General features: G+C 40.2%; 1 protein-coding gene across 4 annotated transcripts in view; it reads left to right on the top strand.

The window, feature by feature from the left end:
• AFG2A (AAA ATPase AFG2A) overlaps positions 1–23,845 on the top strand; it is a 157,348-nt gene that overhangs the window by 25,631 nt on the left and 107,872 nt on the right. Inside the window, exons 12-14 of one of the 4 annotated variants that reach the window (XM_014886614.2) lie at positions 10,624–10,677; positions 11,066–11,145; positions 21,304–21,430. The exons of 1 other annotated variant lie outside the window; for it this stretch is intronic. In XM_014886614.2, the coding sequence (XP_014742100.2) occupies positions 10,624–10,677; positions 11,066–11,145; positions 21,304–21,430 (261 nt within the window). The remainder of the gene's footprint in view (positions 1–10,623; positions 10,678–11,065; positions 11,146–21,303; positions 21,431–23,845) is intronic. 2 more of the 4 variants (XR_015803442.1, XR_015803441.1) reach the window with 2 other exon arrangements.

Raw genomic sequence — 23,845 nt, 5'->3', positions numbered from 1 at the left:
ATATCTTGAATACTCTTGGATAAATGGGATATTCTCTCAGTGTTAAGAAACAGTATAGAAAAATTTCGGATTTCGTTGCCTATGAATCAGTGTAATTGATCACTGTGGGTTGTATGGAAAACACATGAATGGAAGTTATTTAATAATAATACTGAGCTTCACTGCACAGGAAAGAAAAAAAAAGATAGCAGAGTGATTCCACATGGGGTAGTCTTGCAGCTGTGTCAGAATGTTAATGAAGTGCAAGAAAAAACATTTGTTTAAGTATTTTGAAAGTATCTCCTCCTCAGCAGTAAGATCACGTCCCCTTCTCTGTTGACCATGTCTTTACTCACAAAGCCTCCTGTGTTAGTTTCTGCACAGCTTCCTCCTCCTCCCATCCTTTCAGGCACACTGTAGCTGTGGATCCTCTCTGCGAGCAGAGGCGGTTGTGTTGACCCTGAAGCCAGGGGCTCTTCACTGCCCAGGCTCCCTGGGATTGCTAGCAGCCCTCTGGGTCACAGTCACATCAACAAGGGCAGCCTTGGAAACCTCAGCTTTTAAGAAACACTACCTTTACTGCCTCCTCCATAAAGACAAAGTAGTTCTTTGTGCTCCAGAGTTACTGGTAAACAAGGTAACCTTTTCCTCCACCTCTGCTTAAAAGAAAACACTCCTCTTTGTCTCGCCCTAAGCACTGGTGCCCTGGAGGGTGGGGGGAAAAAGGTAGTAGTCTGGGAAAAAAAATCCAGTTAAAAATGGATGTTGTTGCTATCTTGTATCCTTCAATCACAATACCTTTCACATTTTTGCTGGTGCAGTTAATTGTCTGAAAGTGAAGGGTGGCTCATGCTGTCCAGGAGGTATCCCAAGGTGCAATGATGGGAAGTGCTGGGGTACAGCAGTGCAGCGTTTTTCCATGGTACAGTTCTGCACGTGCAACATCCCCCATCATTGACAAGCTGCAGTAGAAGTGTCTGGCTCTAGGAAACCGCCTGTGATTCCCTGTTGGTTTAATTCTCCTGGCCTGGAACTGGTCAAATATTCAATGTACAGATGTTTCAAGAAGCACATCTCTGGAGCATGTCCAGCTTTGGACATGTTGACTCCAGGAAGGGAACATAGCCCACTTTCTTTAACTTCACATTTGTTTCCAGGACAGAAAAAGGGCAACATCCATCATGTACTAAATGTGTTAAACATTGTCTGTAGCACTTTTTCAAGCAAAACAGCCACGAATTAATTTCCACTGCAAGTGTTCCTGCAATAAATCCAAAGTAGATGAATATGTGGGGTTTTGGTTTGTTTTGTTGGGATTTTTTTTGAGAGGAGGTTTTTATTTTCTTGCTTTTAGCCCTGTTAATTTTCCCATTCTCTACATTATGTCTCGGATATCCATCCCTGGAACTGACATCAGGCATTTTGAAATGAAAGTGTGATTCTTGATGATTTACTTTTCAGACTTTCATTTTCCTTCCAGTCTCTCTCGAGGAAGTAATTCTGATGAAAAGTGTCTGCTGTACAGCTTGTAGGATACTCTTTTAGGATAGGGCAGAGGTTCTTGGACCCTTCTGGAGCAGGGGCTGCAGGCAGGAGGCACAGCTCTAGCTGTGGGAATCTGCTGCTGGATGCTGCCTCTCCCTTTGTCTGTGAAGCCTGAGAGGAAATCGATTCTGTTACATGCAGTGCTTGCTCGGTCCAGTGATTTTTTGGAAGGCTGGACCTATTGTGTCTGCACACTGCATTTAAGAGCCATGGGCACAGTAAGTCCCAGCTCCCAGCAGTGCTGGATGTACTGTCCTTGTCTGAGCTGGCTGTCCTGCTTCAGTGCAGCAGGTATCACCCCTGCCCCTGCCTGCCTCCTTCCAAAGGAAGGCTTTGTTTGCCACATGTGTCTGTGCAGTTTGGACAGCTGACTCTGTTCAGTGAGACGTTTCAGCTGGGTTATGAGCAAACTGTTCAAATGTGACCTTTGCATCCGTCTTGGGCATGGGGAGCTGTCACAAGGCAGCCTCTGGCCCGTGTCTGACTGGCCTCTCGTGAGGTTTGGGAGATGGGCTGAGTCTCCATGTCATTTCTGGGCAGAGGAGCTGAAGAAAATAACGTGATAACAGATGTTTGACGTTGCATCCTGTTCTCTCCTGAAATCTATTGTGAGGTTTGAATGGTTAGTGTTACAATGAATGTGGCCCTTTTGTAAACATGCTCTTTGATACTTGGCCAAAAACTTTTTATAGCTGTATTTTCACCAAGATTGGTGACCTTTTGCTTTTCCAGAGCAAAGCAGCTTGTTGGTTGGTTTGTTTTACAAAGCAATCTTGCATATAATTCCTAGGGGGAATAGTTTATTTTTGTTCTTTCTCTTGACTTTCTTTGTCTCTAATACAATGTATCTGCTAAATTTACTGGGGAAGAGGTTGTCAACTACTTTCCAGGAGATGGCTCTTCCTGCTCCTTCCTGCCAGCCCCTTTTTCTAAATCGCTTGTAGCATTGAGGCTTTTCAGGGTTTTAGTGGTCATCTGAATTATTCCCCCCTCCAAACCTCTGTTACAGAAAAGGCAACTGAATTGTTCTCAGCTGCTTAGAGATTTTTTTTAATGTTTTGCAGTCATGGATACAAGTGCATAAGACAGCGTGAAGGAACGGATTAGGATAATTTTTTCATTCTGCAGGATTGAACATCAGTCTTGACCTAGCAATAGTTTTTTATCTGACTGCTTATTTCAGCCTTCTCTGCACTTTTGTCCTTCCCAGTCCTCTTGTGCTTGTTCTAAAGTTTATAATTTTCTTCTGAAATGTGCTTTAAGCATTTTTGTACATTAAAAAAAAACCCCTTATATACAGGTATTGGATCTACCCATATGAATATGATAGGGATATAATTTTCAGCTTCTGCCAGGCTGATGACACCTTGCTGTTATATACAACCTGTCTCTCTGACATTTTTGCTTTAGATGTCATCTAGCTTTCTGAAATGGAACATGAAGGAAATGAAACCCTTTGTCACTGTATTCCCTCTTTTGACTATTTATGTGGTAGGAATTTCTGTGGACTGTTTTAACAATTCCTGCATTTAGGGTCAGCTTTGACTAGCTGGTTTTTTGAGCTATATTTTTGTGAGACCACTAGGATTGTTGTGGTGGTATTGTATTTTTCGAAGAAACTCACCTGTCTTTCTGTATAGTATAGATAATTATCTCTGCATTTGTCTTGCATCTTAGTTTATTTAGATGTGTTATGACTGCCCTCTTGGATTTTAGATTTCTTAGTTTATTTTAATTTTTAGGAAATACTGTGTCATTGTGTTGTGATAAGAATCAAATGAGTATTACTTTTCCTTACAGATTTTCTGTTGCTTTTCTGGGAAGTAATTTGCAGAGACTCTGTGTGGAATTTTTTTCCCTCTCTCTTATTATTGTGCTATTTAGGTCATTAACTTTGCTACCAAATAAGAAAACCATTGAGCTTTTTTTTTGGTTTTAACCTATTTCAGAATGAACACTGGAGTCTGCTCTTAAGATCTCTGTCTGGGAGGTACCATCAGGGTACCCATCCAGATAAAGTCCATCACCCAGCTGTGATGGTCTAATCCGTGGGGACTTGGAGTTCTGTTTGCTCTCCAACAAGCAGATTACCTGAGTTTATAAGATACATAGCAAGAAAAATTATGTAACTTCTATATGCTTGTGAAAGTTTCAGAAACATCATTTTTTCTCTTGCTGCTTAGTGCTTTTTAACATTTGTCTGTTCAAAATCAAAAGCAAGGGAAAACCTCACTTTGGGGTAGTGACAAAAACCAGCTTAAATTAAAAAAAGTTAAATGCCTTGCAGTTCAGCTAAATGAGACACAGTAATTGTTGTAAACAGGATGAAGCAATGCTTGGAAAAAAAAAAAACAACCCACCACACAAAACAAAGAAAACTAAACCCACCTGTGATGGTAAGGAGTGTTTAAGGATGTCAGCACTGAGCAAACCACTGGTACAGATGATGTCTTCTTAAACTTTAATTTGAAACATTGGTTAGGAGATCCAACTATAGTATGATTTAAAAAAAAAAAAAAAAAAAAAAAAGAGAAAATATTCCTGACCTTTTATTTGCTGTTACTTAAGAGCTTGGGCTGAAGGAATTTTTTCTTTTTTCAATTAGCAGTAATTACAAAAATATACACTGTTCCCAGGGCTCTGACTTCACCTTGGCTTGGTTTAGCTTCCTGTATCACCCAGCCGATGCTTTTGTACCACTCCCCGTGCTTGACATGTGCTTAAGCTTAGTTTGTCATCTGGGTCAATTATGTCAAAATATTTTCCAATTCAAGTTTCCTCTGCTTTTCCCTTCAGCTCTTGGCTGTGGCAGCTCCAACAGATTAATGAGGCTTGGAAAGGTCGACTGCTTTGCTTTGTGAAGAGCTGTCACTGAGTTTTGGGGAGATAGCTTAGCCTTTTGATGGGGATTTCAGTGAGCAGAAGCCTGAAATAAGAAAGCTTGGTGACTGGAAGTAGTTATAAGCAAGGCATTTAAGATGGAAAAATGCAGAAGCATTGTGGTTTCATGAGAAATTTTGGCAAATATTTGATAAAATCTCGAAAAAGATCCATAGTTAACACATTTACAATAACCTGTTAGTTAATTAGCAGATAGTAAAAATAACTCTATTTGAAAAATTTGACATTTTTTACGAGGGATAACAGGGTGAGTTACTTGGAGCTCTTTTAATCCTGAAGCCCTCTGCATATTTTACTCAGCTAAAAATAAAAATCAGTCATTCATCCGTTCTGACCATAAGCTTACCAAAAGTGAATATGCAGGCAGAAAATGGTTAAATATAATCCCCATCTCTGTTTTTCTTGTCTCTTCTCAATTACCTTGCAAATTACATTTTTATTAGCACTTAGTTTTTCTCTCTCTCTCTCTTCAACTAACCAGTGGAGGAATGGAGTATTCCTGGAGGTGTGAAGTCTCAGCAAACAGGTTTTGCAGCAGGGGTGGCTCATTTTGTGTGGTTTTGCTTGTGAGTTTTGCTCCTGTGTGGATCCTGCCCTGATGATGCCAAAGGCACTCTGAGGGCACTGGTGCATGCAGTGAGTGTAATTCAATGTTTCCAGTCAGTTCATTCTGCAGAGCAAATCCTGGCTTCTGTCTTGTGTAAAGAAGCCACAAAAGATTGTCATTGAAGTTTGCTGGTCAAGGCAAATGGCAAATAAGTGGACTCTGAGGCATGGCAATAAAGAAAACTGGTTATTATTGCAGTCTGACCATGCTGCTTGTAGCAACTTCACTGCAGGGATTGGGGATGACAGGGTTTTGCCAGTTTGCTCCCTTAAATTCTTTGGAGCCCACAAGCACCTGCTGAAATTGTAGTTTTTCAAACCCCAGACAGGTGTCAACAAGTTTTTAAAGTCCTCTGGAATGCAAGGCAAGGGAGAGGAAGTGATTAAAATTGTGCATGGTGCTCAGCCTGGGGTTTCCTTGTGCTGAGAAGCTGGGAGTGATGCAGATTAAATCTTTAAGCAGCCCTGAAAGAGAAGAAGCAGGCTTTATTCTTAACAAGCAAACAGAATGCGTTTTCTGAGCAAATATTTTTCTATGCAGCCTAGCCAATTACCAAATCACACATGTACAGCCTCTGCCTTAGAAAGAGCCTTACTGTTAAAATAAAGGAAGTTTCAGTGTTTATCTTGTTAACTCGTTTCCCTGCAGCCACCCTGAGTCATGTGCTGCTTTGGTTGGACTGTGGGAGGGATGGAGTAGCATTTTGCCATGGAGATTACAGTGCCAAAAGACTCAATAATTCATTTCTAAGTCTCTTCAGTGTTGTTAGACTAGAACATAAGGCTGAGAGAATTGAGATTGTTCAATCTGGAGAAGACTTAGGAATGACCTAATTGTAGCCTTCCAGAACCTAAACAGAACCTACAAGAAAGATGGAGAGAGGCTTTTTCCAAGAGCATGTAGTGACAGGATGGTTTTAGAATGGAACAGAGTAGATTTAGATTAGATAGATGAGGAAGAATTCCTTACTGTGAGGGTGGTGAGACAGTGGAACAAGTTGCCCAGAGAAGTTGTGGATTACCCATCCCTGGAGTTCTTCAAGGCTGTGTTGGATGAGGCTCTGAGCAACCTGGTCTGGTGGAAGATGTCCCTGCTCATGGTGTGGAGGTTGGAACTAAATCATCTTTAAGGACTCTTCCAACCCAGGCCATTCCATGATTCTTGACTCTATCTCACCTTCAGTGTCAAAACTGGAAAGAATTAAAGAAAGATGCTGGTTTTAATTCTGTGGAGGGTATATTGGTGGGGTGGGATCAAACTTTATTCCTTTGAGCTGGATGTCTAGGCTTCTCCTGCAGTTTTAAGAGAAATTAATTAGCATATTGCACCTGAGAGGTGAATGTCTGCCCAAATCAGTTAATGTGAATGTCCAAATCAGGTGTCAATCTGTGACTGTGGGCATTGAACATTGCCCTAGGAACACATTGTGAACAGTTGAAAAATAATTTTGGCACCTTTGTTTCTTTCTTTTTTTTTTTTTTGTTCTTTTGAGATTGACAATACAGAGTTTAGTTTCTAGAGACATCATTTGAAATTAAATATTAATTATGACTGATACTTTCATGTCTGTTTGATCACTTCTGCTTTGAATATGGCAAAGAAGGAATTATACATTCCCTTGTAGTGATAATCTATTGGATGTGATATAAACTGTCTAGTTGGATTTTTAGAACTTAGGAATTGTGCTTTGTGGGTAATACAGTTTAATGTGTTTATGTAAGAGCCCAGAACCTGTATGTGAGGTTATCACAGTATTTCTGTATGAGGAGTCTAGACTGATCTGTGTGCTGGAGACATCTGGAGCTGTGCCCATGTGACTCAGAAAGCCTAAGTGTATAATTTTGCCTGATTGTCAAAAGAGTAAAAGAAAAAAAAAAAGTAAGGGAAGTTACTGACTAAATTTCCTACCCAAGTGGTGGAAAAAATCTTAAGCCCTGCTCAGAAAAATGACTGATATTCTTGAACTTTAGGGATAACAGATGTCCCCCTTAAAGTTGAAAAATGCTTTGAGAACTTGTCAAAACTATGTGTACACAAGCTTATCTCATGTTGCTGCATGTATACAGGGGTTTTATCTTTTGTGCAGTTAATCTTTCAAGAGTTGATTCTGATAATATTGCAAATGTAAGGAATTTTCTTTTTTTTATTAAAATAAAAAATAAATTAAAATTCATTCAATCCAGACCATAAGCAAGTAGAAGGTTTCCATGATACACAGGGATATATCTTGTAAGTGGGGATGGAATAGTCTTTAAGCAGAGCATGCTTGGAAACTCTCTCTACTTTGAGGCTGAATAAAGAAACCTCAGCAGTATCCAGTGGGCCTGAATTGGCAGATTTTTTACTGTCAGTCTGGACTCTAGCTCACAAATTCTTATATGCATGGCTAAGCTACAACTACTTCTGCCAATTTTCTGCTCCACATCTTTTGCTGGTTTTGGAGTCCCTGTGCAAATGACCACAAGAAACAGCTTTTATTTCTTCGTGTCTGTTTGTATGGAAGATGACTTGTTGCAGATGGGAACAGAGCTGTGCAGCATTAAACGGCCCCATTTTTTCTAGCACCTCTTGGTCAGTCTATCAACAGCTATAAAAAGCTTTTAAAAGAATCCTTATGCTCACCCCTTGGCCAGAAATGATATTTCAACAAATGTCAGTTTGCTAAGTCAAGCTCATGTCATTTGATTTTTAAAGCATTTAGAAAAGCACTGAAAAATAAAATTTAAAAACTCTCCTGGTTTTTCTTCAGTGGCTTCTAAAGAAAGTCTGCTAAAGGTGAGCTTTGTGAAAATGAGAAGCTGTATCAGCTACCAGGAGGTGACTTTATGGTGGCCTGCAGACTGCCTGTCCTGCAGATTTATTTTTCAAATAAGAGCTGCCATCAATCTGAGCTGAAGGACAGCACAGGTGCAGACAGGGTAAGGCAGAGACTCAGCTCAGGTGGGACCAGAGCTCACCCTGTTCATTTGCTACCTCCAGCTGCTTTGAACACGTCTAGTTTTTGTTTTGTGGTTTTCAGTGTTTGCATTATTGAGTTGTACAGCAATTCCTCCTCTTCTCTGTGTGCTTTGTCTTACTTTGGAGCCTTTTCTTTCCTTGCCATGGACAGTAAGAGATTCTGAGCTGCTCGTAATAAAAACTGTGACACTCAAATTCAGTTCTGGTATCCTTCATGAAGGGTGAACTAGGAGACTTTCAAACCAATTTTCATGAAAATTCTCCACAAAGAGGCACAAGTCATTAACATGCAGTGGTCTTTCCCCTGGAGTTGCTGCTAAATGAAGAGAAAAATGGAGGAAAACTTCATGTCGAAGCTTACAGCAAAAGGTTGCATTCAAAATAATTCTCTTTGAAATATTTTAAACTGTATTTATTGCTTTGATGTTGCCTTCATCATATTTTAATGCTTAATTAAAAATAAAAGGACAAGCGTCTAAAATTGTACCTTAAAGCTCAAATAGAGTAGTTTTGGGTTTAAGGCTGTTTTGTTTTTTTTTTTTTTGCTGAGACAAAAGAAAATGTCAGGCTGTTTGATGCTGGGTCATAGGAGAGGAGCACACCGTTGGCACTGATGTGTGTGATGTTGGTTTCCATGGGAATACTGATGTGAATGAAGATTACTTATGGGAATAAGGGCATGAAAGAGAAGGTCCACAGGCTCTAAGGAAAAGTTAGTGAGAGAAATCTGTAATTGTGAGTGGAGTTTGCAGTGGTTTCTCATTGTAATAGAGAGCTGGATGGAAAGAGAGGACTCTGCTCTTGTTCCTTAAGGATTTGTCAGGGCTGTGCTGTCAGATTGCTCATCTGCCCTGATGGTGATGAACGAGGAGGGCCTGGAGCAGCTGGGCTGTCTCTGAGCTGCAGTCTGTCCCTCACTGACTGCTGCATGCTCCTCATGGGTGCTGTCAAGAGGAGCAAAAGGCTTTGTACTTCTCCCTCTCTCATCTTGTTTTTCCCTTCTCTCTTTCCTGTGTTTCTCAGTTTTGTGTCTGAGTAATTCTGTTTCCATGCCAGTGCCCACCAGACTCCGATTTTGCAGTCATTGGAGGCCTGCAGGTGACACTTAAGTTACCACAGCAGTTGCTTTAAGGGTGGGTGTTGGTGAAAGAAAACAAAGCTAATTGTATAATTTACCTTTCCTACAGGCAAGGCACACAGTGCTGTCTATCAACCCTTACAGTGTGGCCTGTCTGGGTCTAGCTGCTGCACTGTCTCACCTGGTCCTTTGGATAAAGGACAACTCTTTGTAAAGAAAGAAATAAAAATGGTGTCTATGCCTGGTTGCTTTGCTGATATCAGATAACTTGTGCTTTGCTTTTCAGAGGATATATTTTTTACTCCTACATAAGCACAGATGTTTTCCATGTCAAGGTAAAGTCAGTGCATTAACTGTTACTGCAGGAATGAAAACAAGCATGGAGAGGGGAGGCTGCAAAAACCAGTGTGCTGCATTTTTGGAGTGATGAATCTGTGTTCCACCGACCTGGGAGCAAAGTCCAGCTGGTCCCATTCAAAGAGAGCTTGTAACAGAGGCTCTGTCACTGCCAGTGCATAAATGTGTGTCTGCCACACATTGTTAATTGTGACATACCTGCTGTTAAAGCTGCCCTGTGTTCTGGGCTGAGTATTACCTGGAGGCACCCACAGCTGGGAGGAGGTGGTTCAGCTTTCTGACTGTGAAGGGTGTTTCTTCTGGGGAAATTACAAGGACACCTGTAATTGCCTGGAAAATAGATTGGAGCCACTGGCTCTCTTCGTTCAGGGCAGCAGATAATGATCCTTGTTTGTGGCTGTAGGTCAATGTTGATGCAAACCAGGCTGAAGTCAATGAGTCATTACCAATCCCAGGAGAAGCTGAGGCCCATTAGGAAGCATTATTTAAGCAGCCTATCCTACAGGATGCAGCAGAACAGAAAATACTCTGAGAATTTGCCATTGTTTTACTTTTTATGATTGTAAGTACTTGTCCAAGACTGGAATGCTGACCCTGTGGTCTCCAGTCTTGAACAAGGTGCAAGGGGCTGTGAGAACAAACAGGCACCACAGCAGCTGGCACTCATAATCCTGCTGGCAGCCTCAGCAGAGGAGCAGGAATGTGCATGAGCTCAGACACTGAGCAGCTTCCTCACTAGGGATGGGTTTCAGGTGTGCTGCTGTGGAGCTTCTTGCTTCACCTGCAGAGTGTCAGGTTCAAAGAAGTGCTGTTAAACATTGGTTTTAGTCACTGTTGTGGTGCTTGGTTGGACAGGATGCAGGTTAAGAGTGCAGGCAAATGTGATTTGTCCTGGCTGATTTACAGCCCCTTGGTACTGTTGTTGAGTGCTTTTAAGAACCTCACAGCATTTTTCTTTTTTGGTTAATTCCATTTCTCATGAAGATACTGGCAAAGTATTGCCAACATGCATAGGTACTAAAATTAGTGGAGAAAGCTTGGTACAGGTAGAGAGTAAGTTTAAAATACAGTCATAAGACTTACAAATGACTAAAACTCAGAATTTTTTGTAACAGAGAATGACCAGTGTAGCACTGGCAGATTGTCTCAGTCATTTTGTGTACAGATGTATCATAGTTTTTAATTTTCTATTTTGCAGGGGCCTGAGTTGATGAATAAATACGTTGGTGAGTCTGAACGAGCAGTGAGAGAGGTGAGAGGCAAGCTGTGGTTAATGTTAGATACTAAGCGTCCTTGGCTTTCAAATTCTTCTCAGCTTATGAGGTTATCATTAAACTTTCTGAAAAACTGCTTCTGGTGTAAGCTTAAAAAAAGAAGAGAAGACAATGAAGCAGCAGGGATATTTAGCTTTCTCCTGCATCAACCTAGTGATACATGTTGAATTTGGGATCCTGTGGCAGCTTTTACTACAAGCCTGTATTATTTTAAAAATCTATTTTAAAATAGAAACCACCTAAGACAAGACATGCTGATGTCTGTTGTGTGAAGCTCTGTAGCTCTTGAGGTGTGCAGGGGGTGGTAGTGTACTGTAAACAGCTTCCATCCCTTAAAACTGGGGATTTTATTGTTGTTTTTTGTAGATCTTCAGGAAAGCCAGAGCAGTGTCTCCTTCAATTCTTTTCTTTGATGAAATAGATGCCTTGGCAGTTGAAAGGGGAAAGTAAGTAATCCTGTTACAAAAATAACAGACATTATTTCCTGATAAATTACTCTTACACTGTACAATCACAAGTTTCTTTACCGCTCTAGAATTATTTTATTAAATATCTTCATTCTTTATACAGAAGGGTAACGTGTGACTTTTACTCAAGCCTATTTAACTTGGCATAAACAGGTAAGCTGATGGAGTTCCTCCTTTCTCATCTCATTAGCAGGAATGAATCTACTGGTTCTCATGCTCTTTGGCTCTTTTCTGTGGTTTTACCTTTTATTTCCAGTAACTTAACTCCTTTCTTTTCCCAGGGTTGTTGCCCTGGCCTAATTTGGTGTCTCCATCAAGCAAACAATATGATCATAAGCTACATAACACAAATTTCTAAGGAGAACACTCATAAACCTAAATTTACACCTATGTTTAAATGTTTTGCCAGACTGGGAAAAACTTCATGAAAAGATTTGGGAACACTTGTGTCCTTTCATGTGTGACATTAAGAAGGGATTATTGTGAAACAGCTAATAGTATTTTTTTTAATATCCTGCTTTGTGATGATTCCAAGAGATGTTTAGCTCATGTCTGAAGTAGAATTATTGCAGTTTTTAGTTGCTACTACATAATTTAAGATTTGACAGGCTCTGTAAGTAGACTTTCTTGGGTATACCTCCTTATAAATGTAACTGCTGCTTGCTGTTGCAATAAATACCTTTATCCTGTTTTATTTTTCATGAAAAGCTACCAAATTGTGCATTAGAAAGGTGTAAATATTTATTTGTCCAGTTTAAAGGCACATCAAAACTTCCACATTTTTCTAGGCAAAAAGCTCCTTCAGCATCCCTACAGATTCTTTTCTATTGCAAGAAGGGCATTTGTATCTTCAGGAAAGGATAACAGGTGTCATTTTGATCTTTTGGTGACACAAATGAATTATTTGTGTCACAGGAGGTGGTATCACATGTAGCATAGAGCTGCCCTGTGAACCTGATAAGAAATGAACATTCTTGCTGTTGAAAATACAAAATCTGATTAAAGATGTTTTCCTCAGAATCCTTCTTATGTGCAATGTATGCAGCTGTGAAATTTGTGAGCTTCCTAGAGTGCTATGCACTGAAGCAACAGAGAAATTGCAGAATTGTTTGCTTGAATCAAGCCAATGGAGAGGAAAAGAATATCATCCCCTGCTGCAATTGTTAATGTGTTTAGCTTTCAGAACAAGCACTTCATGAAGATCAAACCTCTTGGAAGGTTAAGCCATAATACATTTTAAACAGTCTTTTCACACAGTGCCCTGGAGGTGTTGAGTTTGTTTGTTTGTTTGCTTTTTAAGGGAATAAACAACCTGATTTTACCTTACCTGGGACTGCCTGTGGGGGGTAGTAGGCCTGGCACAGCTTGCTGAAGAATGTGGTGTGACCTGCTGCAGTCATGTTGTGCTGGAGACATCTGGTTTTGGAGCTTTAAAAAGAACAGGGTGGGACACACAAATATTTCATTGTCAAATCTGAACCAGATGGGAGGTAAAATATGTAGCAGAGTTCTCATAAAATTCATCTGAAATTAAATGGTGTAGGAAACCAGACAAGGCACTTATTAGAAATGGCCCTTTTTTACAGGCTGACTTTGCACAGTAGGAATTTGCAAATGCACTAGAGATGCTAACGATTTGTGGCCTCTGGAGATCCATTTCCTGTGCTATTACTGACCATGCTGAAGTTTTCAAGGAAACACCTGTTTATATTGTCTCCCTATTCCCTCTGTTGGCTGAGTTAGTTTTCTTTGCCTTGGCAGTGAAAAACACTCTGTGATACAGCTTTGTGAGAGTTTAAATCCTTGATAGGATGCTGTGGACTTTCTGCAGAATGTGCCACATTCCATATCTCCTGGTTAGGCTACCCCTCCTGATCATTCCAGGGCATGTCCAGAAATCCAGAGAAGCTGCAATGTTAAGTTGTGGGAGTAATTTTATGTATAATTCTGATCAGAAATACAGATGTGAAATAACCTTGAGTAAATCACTTAATGCTTTTGTTCTTCAAAACACCCTGCCAAGTATTAACCCATTATTTAGATTTGACTAAAGCTTGTGGATTTAAAACACAAATGTTTTGCTCCCAACTGTCTGTCGAGATCACTAAACAATCCCTTCTCAGCAGCAGACACATATGAACTAATAGACTTTGTAATTCAATGAGTGTAGAGGTAGACAAAAAAAGCTAAGGAATTTTCTTGTTTGGAACCATCCTTAATAATGTCTCCTTTGCATCAGGTAGTGGATTCTGTCACTGCACAAGCCATTACTCCATGGCAAACACTGTGGCTGCACTCAGTTATGCCACAGTGTTTTATTTATTATGCATTCCCAAGTCATAATTCATTCCATAATTGTAATACATCTCACACGCTGCCTAATGTAACTATCTTGTGTAGCAGTTTTGTTTTACAAAATCTATTTGCGTGTGTTTATTAGTTGGAACTAATAATACTTTGAAGTTAGCAAGAATTATAGTAATTGACATTGTTCATTGTCAAAATGTTTTATTTGGAAAAGATTATTTCTTATCCAGCCTGCTTAGACATTCCCTGTGTTTTATCGATATGAACTAAGCTCTGGATTTTTTTTCTTGTCTGTCCACACCCTCCCTATTTTGCATGTAGGCAACACACTAATACATATTAATCAAGGCATTAAGAATGTGGGCTGGATACATACCAATGTTAAAGACAGTTTATGAAAATATAATCCTGCAGCTCTGAAGAAAAATAGTTCAATGTAAGGAGCAATTGCTCAAGAGAAAAATCTGATTATCCTTGATGCAAGAAGTCAAGAAGATGATTCTGAATGGACTTGAGTTTCCAGTGTGGTAGTGAAGACATAAAGATACTTTGAGCTGTGTTCACTTCTGCATTTTCTTCTGTTACTCTGAGCTTCTAATGCTCATGGAGGATTTTTCCCTCTCTTTCTGATTTATGTTGAGATGTTAAGAGTAAGTTTAGAGAGAACTGAAAATGAAAAATTAGTGTCTCAGTGGCCTGACTGTAGAGAAAAAGAGAGGCATTCACCATGACTGTTTCTAAAGAACAAATTATAAACCTGCAGCAGAAAAGATGGTAGAAAGTTAGAGGTGTCACACTTAGGTTTGAAGAAGATAAATGATTAAGAAAGGGAAAACTTCTGCAGTCATGCACCAGGAGAGGTGACCCATGAGATGCACAGAGCCTTTTTCCCTGCTTTGTGGTTCTATGTAGCATTTGCTTGCACAAGCAGATTATAACTTTTTCTTTTCTTTCCCCATACTTTTGAAAGATGCCGTTATGACTTTTTGTAGAACAGATTGCACTGGAGCTGGACTGGCCCAGATGCAGCAGAGTGTGAGCAGGAAAGTTTGCCTTGAAGTGATCCCTTGCCTGCACAGGGCTTAGGAGGCTTTACAAATTGCACAGCTGCTGAGAGTTATGGGTATTTGTTACCCTCAGTATCCTGACCACGTAAAACCTAATTCTTCTGGCCATTAGGGGTTGCCAAGAGGGAAATGGCTTGGTAATTAGACTTGAAAGTGATGAATGAACGTGGGTCTGTGTAAATGCAGTGCAGACAGTCTGTTTGCTGAACTTCAGAAATCTTCGTGCTTTGGAAATGGGACATTGTTTATATAAGTAGGATTTTTAGGATTTTTCGGCAAGAGACATCCTTTTCTTGTTTTTCAGAAGCAAAGCATTTCCCATTTAACTGCAAGTCTCTATAACATAGGATGGGAAATGCTGTAGACTGCTGTAAAAGACACTGATAAATTCTATTTTCCAAGGGAAGGGGAAAAAAAAAAAGACAAGGGACAAAATCAGTACCTTGCATTTGACTTGTAGAGACCAAAAATTGGTAGATGAATGTTGCTAACCTTTTCAGAGTGAGGATAGAAGTGGCAAAATGAAGGGACTTGGGTACCAATCCCCTGAAACCACAGCATGATGATGCTTTTTTTTTGGGAAAATATGTTATTCTGTATGCTGGGTGGAGGATAGATAGATGCCTAAACCACAATTTAAAATAACCAGAACCACTGAAAGACATCCTGTTTTTACTTTAGGTATTAAAATCTTGCAGTCTCAAGGTTTGAGGCTCTCAGGCTTTTAGAAGAACCTGTGAGGAACAGCAGTTTTCCTTCTGTAATGTGCCATCTCTGCCTTGAACAGGGGTAGTGATAAATCTTCTTTTTAAACCAAGATATCTTTCTGGGATATTTTAGCTTGTATTTATTTATCCTCTACACTTGAACTTGTCATTGTATTTTAGTGCCTGTGCAAATTCCCTGGTGCTGCGTTGTCATTGAAAGGGGTCAGTGTGTTGCATCCAGTAATGAAACCTGCAGACTGGATTCTGTGGGGATACAGCAAAAGAGAGGTTCCTGGCAGAAATCCACCTTGCACAGGGTAAATTAGCTGTACTGAGGCTGGAGGAAGTATTGTCCCCCTAATATTTCTTAATTAGAAGAACGTGAACAAAGTGTACCTGGAAGAAATGGAATTTCCCCCTGCCACGATTGTTGTGAGGGACCCAATTCTTGTTCAGCTCAGACAAAGAACTTTGTGTTTCTGTCCTCTGTTGGCACTGGTGTCCCTGAACTGGGGGACATCAGCTGATTCCTTGCAATATCTGAACTGTGTTTGCATATGATGGAGAATTGAGGCATTCAAAACTTTTGTGATTGCTCTAAATATTTACAACTTAAACTGTACTTGCTTGCCTGGTAGACGTGATTGATTACAGGTTTAAACTTGATTAACTTGCAGGAATGCACAGAGGAGAAATGCTGAGAAAAACAGAATGAAAGGAAGTGGGAAATTTACTGTGCATCAGCTGTCTGCTTCGTTTGGGATTGATTTTTTAATATTGTTTCGTTGCTTGTTTTTAAAGCAACATCAGTATTAGCAGAATAGGAGAACTCATGATGTTAGCATCCTTCCTTTGTCAGCCAGACAGTGCCAGGGCCAGCTGGAAGTGAGGGCTAATGCCAGTCTTTCATGGAGGTGCACCTGGAATTAGCTGCAAACAGATGGAAATGGGTGATGGATCACCACCTAGGCACTCAACCGTTTGGAGATGTGCTTGGGGAAAGTCCTCTGGAAGAAAGCCTGTTGATTCCAAACCTGCCTCAAACTGGCTCCTTTCCTCCTTTTCTTTCCTTTCACTGTGTTTCATTTTTCTGGGTCTACTTCATTAACTTTTGAAAGCTGCACTAATGAGAAATGTAGGTGAGTGGAAGAGGCTGCTTACACAACCGTGAAGGATAATTAGGATGTGTCTACAGGTGTCTGCAGGCCATTTGTTTCCAAGTCACCTGCTGACAGCTGAGCACTATTTCCTGTTTTCACAAAGCTCATCATCTTTTTAGGAAAGCTTGCTTGCAAGCTGGAGACCACTCAAGGAGTACTTGGAGTTCTTTTATTTTTCTGTGCACTTCTAATGCCTTGGAAACCAAATTACAGGAACAGCATTTAATCAGCGAATTGACAGTTGGCAAAACATCATTTTGGCATGGAGGTGACCATGAAGATAAATATTCTACCCAGACTGAATTTCCCAGACTTTGCCTAGGTTTCCTCTGGATATTTTCCTTCTGTGGTACTTGAATTTTGTGCTTGAGAGAACAGGGAATATATGAAACAGTGGGTAATAGTTAATACAGGTGTGTACAGAATCCGACAACATCTAATTGTGGGGTGCTGATGGAGGGAAGGGTTTAGGATCATCCTCTTGCAAGGTTTTCCTGATCACACAGATTCCCTGCCATGGGGAATTTTTGTTTTCTGAGCACTGAAAGGGCTTGTGTACTATTGTGTTTTGGGGTTTGGTTTTTTCCCAATGAATAGTGAAGCTTTAAGTGATAATATTAAAGATATGCACGCTGTATGTTGTTCTTAGGCTTTTTAACAACATCCAAGCCTGTAGTATCTCTAGTGGTCTGAATAATAGTCGTTGAAGTTGTACCATTCACAGAAGTAAATTTGGCCCAGTGTTTTAATATTGGACAAGCCTGCTTTTCCTGACTGGAGTGGCAGTGTCCATTCTGCTGGACAAAATGACCCAGTGATGGAATTATTGCACAAAATTTGATATCTGGGACAATCCTGCAGTTATTGTCTTTCTGGTAATGCTATTGGAGTAGATAATTTTTAATTTTTCAAATTCTGAGGGAAACCTTAACCTGCCAAAGCCATAACTCATCCAAGTTTGTGAGGGAGAGCAATAAAGGAGTGTGACAGTTAATTAGGATCACGGCAGCTGGATGGACAAGCCAGGCTTGGCAGGTGCTCCTTGCTGACAGGTTCCCCCTGCAAAGCCCCAAAACAAATGTCAGACTCAATAAAAATCCTTCAGGCTGTGCGAGCGAGGCGGCTCTGGCGTGGGAGTCTGCTGGCAGGGCGCTTCTGTATTTCAGGAACCTTTTACCTTCCTTATTCACATCCTGCCAGGATGGTCTATTTCAACCTGTTCACATTTTTTTGATACTGAGCGTTTTGTCATGTCAATGAGTTTTACATTTGTTTTGATATGAAATTATTTCCAGAGGTTTCAGTGAAAGGGTTATTTGAGATGATATCGCATCCACAAGTATTTTTAAAACCTATAAATTTTGATTATGATAGCAATTCTTTTGTTTTGGGGGGGAAAAATAATAAAGTCCATTGTTATCCATATTTAAATCTTGCCTGATGGGATGTTTTGGAAGAGAAAGTGGGCTGGACTCCCTTGTCACAAAACCTGCATTATTGATTTCAAGTATGTGGAGATAAATCTGTCTGCAGTAATTTATCCTGGATACTTCTGAAGTCTTCTGACCTCACAGCTCTGCCTGAGGTAGGGTCAGTTGTGCAGGAGAGGGCTCCCAGACTTCCTCCTGCTTCTGCAGCCTCACAGTTGCTGTGATGTTAACAGCTCCCAAAATGTTATTGTGTGAAGGTTTCCTGCATTTCCACATCTACAGTTTAGCAGTGTAATTAAATTAAGGTCCTGATTCTGAAGCCAAGGTGTTCCAACAGACTTCAGTGCCACTGAAGTCAGTGGTAGCATGGAGAGTCACTGGTTCTCTTTTAAGAGATTTAAGTGGTGGTGGATCCTTAAATACATTTTTCAGTGAAAATGACATCTGGTGTTGGAAAGCCAGTGAAATGAGTATTTTTTCAGAAGGGCTCTAGATGGTCAGATGATGCAAATGTATGTTTGCTTTAGTTTGCAAGTGGTGATGCTTAGCAAATTTCATAGTGGGGTGAAACCACAGTGACTGCATTCTCAGACTGTTGTCAGTTTTCAAATATTAAAAAATCTGTTAGAAAAAGGGTGGGGGAGACGAAAGGAAATTAAATAAGTAAAAATGTACAAAATAAGAAGTTGCTGTCAAAAAAATGCCTATAGTAGGAAGGGTAACAGATTTAAATGTGATTTCATACATCTGGTTATGTCTGGAAACAAAATCTTCTTGGCTTGAAGATCTGTATAAGCTAGTGAACTGTATGTACTCCTTGGTGCAGTGATAGGATCAGGCTGTGGTTGCTTTTATATCCCCTGGAAGAAGTATGAGAGTGGTTTAAGGTGTCCAGGGGGAAATTTCAGTGCCCACAGATACATGAATCCAGCTGGCTTGAACAGTCATTGGATAAGGCCAGAGGAGATAGAAATAAAAGCTGTGGAGAGACCTCTCCTGCTATATTGATTTTGGAGCTGGTGCTTCTGATCTCGGGTCCATCAGACAAAGGCAGAATTAATTCAGGTTAATTGTGAGTCTTTGGTAAAATACATTGTTTGTTCTGCCAAAATGTGTAATGGGAATGCTTTGAGCTGAAGTAAAATACCAAGAACAGGTTTGTCTTTCATATTCACTGTTGATAGTGTTACCTGACAGGCTTCAGGAATCTTCTCTGGTGGTGAAGCTGAGTGCCTGTGCAGGAGTGCACATGTGCTTTGTCTGAGACTGATGGGACACATGCAGGATTAGCTGGAATATCACATAAAGGAGGATTTCTGTCTCTAACTGCTGTAATGACCTTCTCTACCTTTAAAAACTTCATTGAGGATTGTAAATAAAATGAGGCTGGCAAAAAATTAAAACAACACATAGCCTAATGTATTTCATTAGGGTAGCACCAGCAGTTGCCTGAAATTCTCAGGCAGGCTCCTCTTTGCTCACACGTTTTTTATTTCGAAGGTATTTCTGGTTGGAGCAGGGCTCCTGCCTGCACACAGCCGTGCACACACATGGCCCTGCGTGGATTGTGTGAGGGGCTTAGCTCTGGCTGCCTGGATTTGCAGGCAGCGTGTTGACAGGAAATTAGTTTGTACCAGGACGTGCCTTTGGAGGACCATTTCCAGGCAGTTGTGAGCATGACATCAACGTGTGGAGGTCAGGTGGAGGCGAGGGAGGGGTGGGGGCCAAGGCAGCCCTTTGGCTGGAAGTTGGTTTTGGCAGTGCCTCCGTGGGACTGGAGGGTTAATCATGGTTTGTTTCTCTGGCTGCTGTTTGCGTCAAAACTGCGAGCAGCCTTAATGAACGTTGCCTGTGTTAATTTGGGAGCCTTGCTGGGAAACCATGGGAAAATGGAAAATCGCATCCTTGCGTGTCACCCCCGGAATGAAGGGCTCGGGCAGCACCGGAGCTCTCGGAGAGCACCGTGGCTCTGGGGCAGCTCCCAGCAGCTGGGGAAGAGATCTCTTCCCCTGTGCCTGCCTGGCATTTCTATAGGCAGTCCTGTTCAACCAAAAGCTGATTTATTGTAGGCTGTGCTGAAATGGGGCAGCCTGTGATAGCTGAGTGAATTATGCAAAGAAAAGCACTGATATTAGAAATCCGTGGTGTCATAGGCACTTCTTCACTTGATACTGGTTTTGCTATGGATATTTTTTGCGTGCATGGACTTAAAATTGTTTACTTCACTTTTAAGATATAATAATAAAGCCCCTAATAAAGTCCTAGAAGCCCTGCTATTATTTGAGCTGTATTATATCATCAGTGATTGCTGAACTGAAGTTTTCTGATGATACCCTAATTGCATAGAAGTCTTTGCAATGTGCATTCCTCTGTGGGGATTTTCCTTAGGATAAACACTTCTTTAATGTGTTGTGTGTTTTGTTTTCGGGTTTGGTTTTTTTTTTTTTTTTTTTTTGCAGTCTAAAGCTTGTAAGAGAAATGTTTATATTGGGGAAAGATGTAAAATCTGTTCTAGTCACCTCTCTCTAAAACTAAAGGTTTCTTTTTTATTTTTTAAGGAAATAAAGAAAAAGTTTAGCATCTCCTCCAAAGTTTTCTAGTTTCAGATCATCTCATATAACGTTAACATTTTTGTCCCAGTTTTACAGTTATTTTTTCCTTTGCTTAGCATTTTTTTTTGCTCAGTCTGTTGGGTATAAAGTGGAGTAAAACTGAAACTCATGCAAGATGGGAGGCCTGGATCCCTACTGAGACTAGCTAATGTTACAAAGTTGATTTTAATTTCCTTTAAGCTGTGTGTCTTTCCAAAAGCATTTGCTATCCATGTCCAACACCTGAAGTGTTTTATCACACTCAGCCTTCTATAAGTCAGTGGGACTCTGACCCATGGGTACATTAGAAAAGCTCAAATATGACTTGGGAATTTCCAGTGTGGCTGCAGAAACCCCAAAAGCTGACAACCAGGTAACCTAAGTCCCTTCTTTAATATTTCTTAGCAACCTAAATATTTTACTCTCTTAGCCAACATTTATTATAGCTCCTTAAAGATGTTTTCCAGACTGGGTGTGATAAGTTCACTGTTTTGCTCTGGAAAATTGCAGAACCAGTTGTGGGATAGGAAAGTTAGGGGATTTATTTGGAGCTGGATGGAGCCATTACTGTTGCTTTGGCTCTGGGACATCACTGTGGTCACAGGCAGGCTAGTGGTGGGTGGCAGTGCTGCAGCAATATATGTGTATAATAACTGCACAACTGTATTTGTGCACTCTGTCTGATGGAAAAAAATGGAGCACTTACGTTTTAGTATAGGGTTGAAGGTGAAAATAAATATTATGAATATTATGAAGAATTAAGGCAAAAAAGTGCATCCCTGTAGATAGGAAAGAATAGTATATCCTTTCCTTTCTCCTATTTCTAGGAAAGGAAAGATAATGCTGTGACTTTTTTTTTTTTTTCTGTAAATCAGCTCTTCAGGTGCTGGGAATGTAGCAGACCGTGTCTTGGCTCAGTTGCTGACGGAAATGGATGGGATAGAACAGCTGAAGGACGTGACAATTTTGGCAGCTACAAACAGACCGGACATGATAGACAAGGTACAAATAGGTGCACTGTCTATATCCTGTTCCTCTTAAAAAGACCAGATTTTGGTAGAATTCCATCCTCTTTTGCTCTCCAAACTGTTGTCTGATCAATTTAATGAAGAAGAGTAGAAGTTTGGAACCGAAAACAAGGCAGAGGAATGGTTCGTGTCCCTTGTTTGTTTCCCCCCCCTCTACAGAATTTTTAACAGAAAAAAAATGTTTTGTGGTAGCCTTAAATATCTGTTTTTGAAGAAGTTTTCTTTAAGCTCATTGAACTTGTGCATCAACATTTCTGTCAAACTGCTTCTGTGGTTTTTGCTTCTGTTGTGTTTGTTTATGCAGGGGTTTGCTGGAGTTTGTTGGTTTCATTAGTTACTTCCTTTCAAGGATTAAGTGTCTCAGCAATTCAATTTCCAACTGTAAACAGGGAAATTTCTCCTCAAATCCCAGGGTAGCTCTGTTGGTGTGACAAGAACATTTCAAGTTTGTAAAATCTGGAGGGTTGTAACACTTACTTGCAGAAAGCCTCCAAGCACAAACCCAACCCAGCAGCCCTCTAGAAAATCCACTTTAAAACCATTTACCATTGCTGTTTCTTCTCACAGTTAAGTGCAGGAGATGGATCAGTCTGAAGTGATTTCCTTTAAGATATGATTTGTAGTGTTGGTAAGGCTCTTTATTCCACGGCTTTTTGCCTTCACAACATTAATGAATTTGATGATACATTAATGAATTAGGTTTTCGTTATGTTTTTAGTTTCTAATATGTTTCTTAAATAGTTCTCACATTCTAAGCTGTTTTTGGAATAGTCTTTTCTGCTTGTCTTGGAGCATTCAGGTATAAAATACATATAAAATGTGTATGTTTAAGAGATATGGTTTGTATGCCATGAAGTCTTGAGAAAAAAAACTTGCATTTTGGCTCCAGAGCACAGCCTCTTCCCTTTTGAACTGAAGGAAGCCACACAGCTGATGAAGACCTGACAAAAGCTTCCTTAGAGCTTACTTGTACATTTATCTGTGTGCTGGCCTTGGCAAAACAGAGCTAGCAAAGAGTTTTCAGTAAAAGATTATAAAACTCATCAGTAAAAAATGTGCTTGTGCAAGATTGAAACTTTGAAGATGTCACTTTTGTCAAAGTGATTTCGGGTTTTTTTGGTGACTGCTCTTTGGGGTAGGACTAAGCTGAATTTGAAAACACTCTGATTGTCAAACAGCAGGGAAATTTCCTTTGGAGTCAGTTCAACATTCTACTATGTTGCCTCCATCACCACCTGGGAATTGAGTTCTCTGTCATTCTTCCTTTTGCTGGATTTTTCCTGGACACACAGTGAATGCTGCTTTCTCATATTTTAGGTTTTATTTGAAATACTGACAATATTGGAACAGAACTACCATGAGTTAAGGGTGCCACCCTGCAATACAGAGGACTTTAGGACAGAGCCTAAGTTACTGTGTACTGTACCTGCATCGCTCCAGATGCAAATCCAGACCTCTTAGCCTGGGAATGAAAGTTTTCATTTTGATATGATGCATAAAAATATGATGTCTTCTGTACATATGAATTTTATGAGAGTGGTGAACTTTCAAGAATGAGCAACACAGTTTTGTTATCCAGACCAGAGAGGCTGTGCCAGGTCACTGTCTTCTCCTGGGTCCATGCAATATTTGCAGTGCTGGAGTTGTACTTTCTCCCTTCCCTGGAAGAAAGAAGATGACACCAAAAAGCATTTTTACTTCACTAATGGGAAATCTTGAGTAATGGGAAAGTGGGGGCTTTTAGTTTACTCTGTAATTGGTCATCCCTTTGATAAGGTGAGAATTTGTTAAATTAATATTTTATGTGGAAATAGTTATGTATGACAATAAGTGAGTGTCCTGTTTTCATAGATATGTCTGGTGATTATACAGTAATCTTTTAAGGTAAGGTATGACTTTTACATATGGTATAGAAGTGCAATGCAGTTTCTGTTCTCTACTTCTAAGGACTAGAAAAATGTCTGGAATACTTTTTTGTGACTATTCTTCAGCTTTTCAAAGCAAGAAATGCTTGAGGAATGTGTGTTTTCTAAGGTTTCTATTCCTGCAAAATTGGTAACAATCCATCCAGCATTTTAATTTATGTGGCTGCTGCTTAACTGACAATGATGTGATGATTAATCTCTTGTAATTTGCAAACAGCACGTGGGGATATCAAATGTAAGGGTATTCCCCAGAGCCTGGTGCAGCCTTCATTATCCCTGCAAACACTACAGTGCAGTTGCTTTCGGGGAGTGAATAGGTTTGAGTCAGGCTTTATACAAAGTTGTGTGTAATGGGAAACGTGTTTGGACTCGTCACAGATGCCTATTAATAACATATTTCTCTAAGATGTCAGGATTGTATTGAAATATTAGTCCATCTTAAAATTGCGTCTCATGTTTGTGTC

This window comes from Sturnus vulgaris, chromosome 4, assembly GCF_052056855.1.
Source record: "Sturnus vulgaris isolate bStuVul1 chromosome 4, bStuVul1.hap1, whole genome shotgun sequence".
Lineage (NCBI taxonomy): Eukaryota > Metazoa > Chordata > Aves > Passeriformes > Sturnidae > Sturnus > Sturnus vulgaris.
The sequence above is the reverse complement of the archived record's forward strand: the minus strand, read 5'-3'. Positions and strand labels throughout refer to the sequence as shown.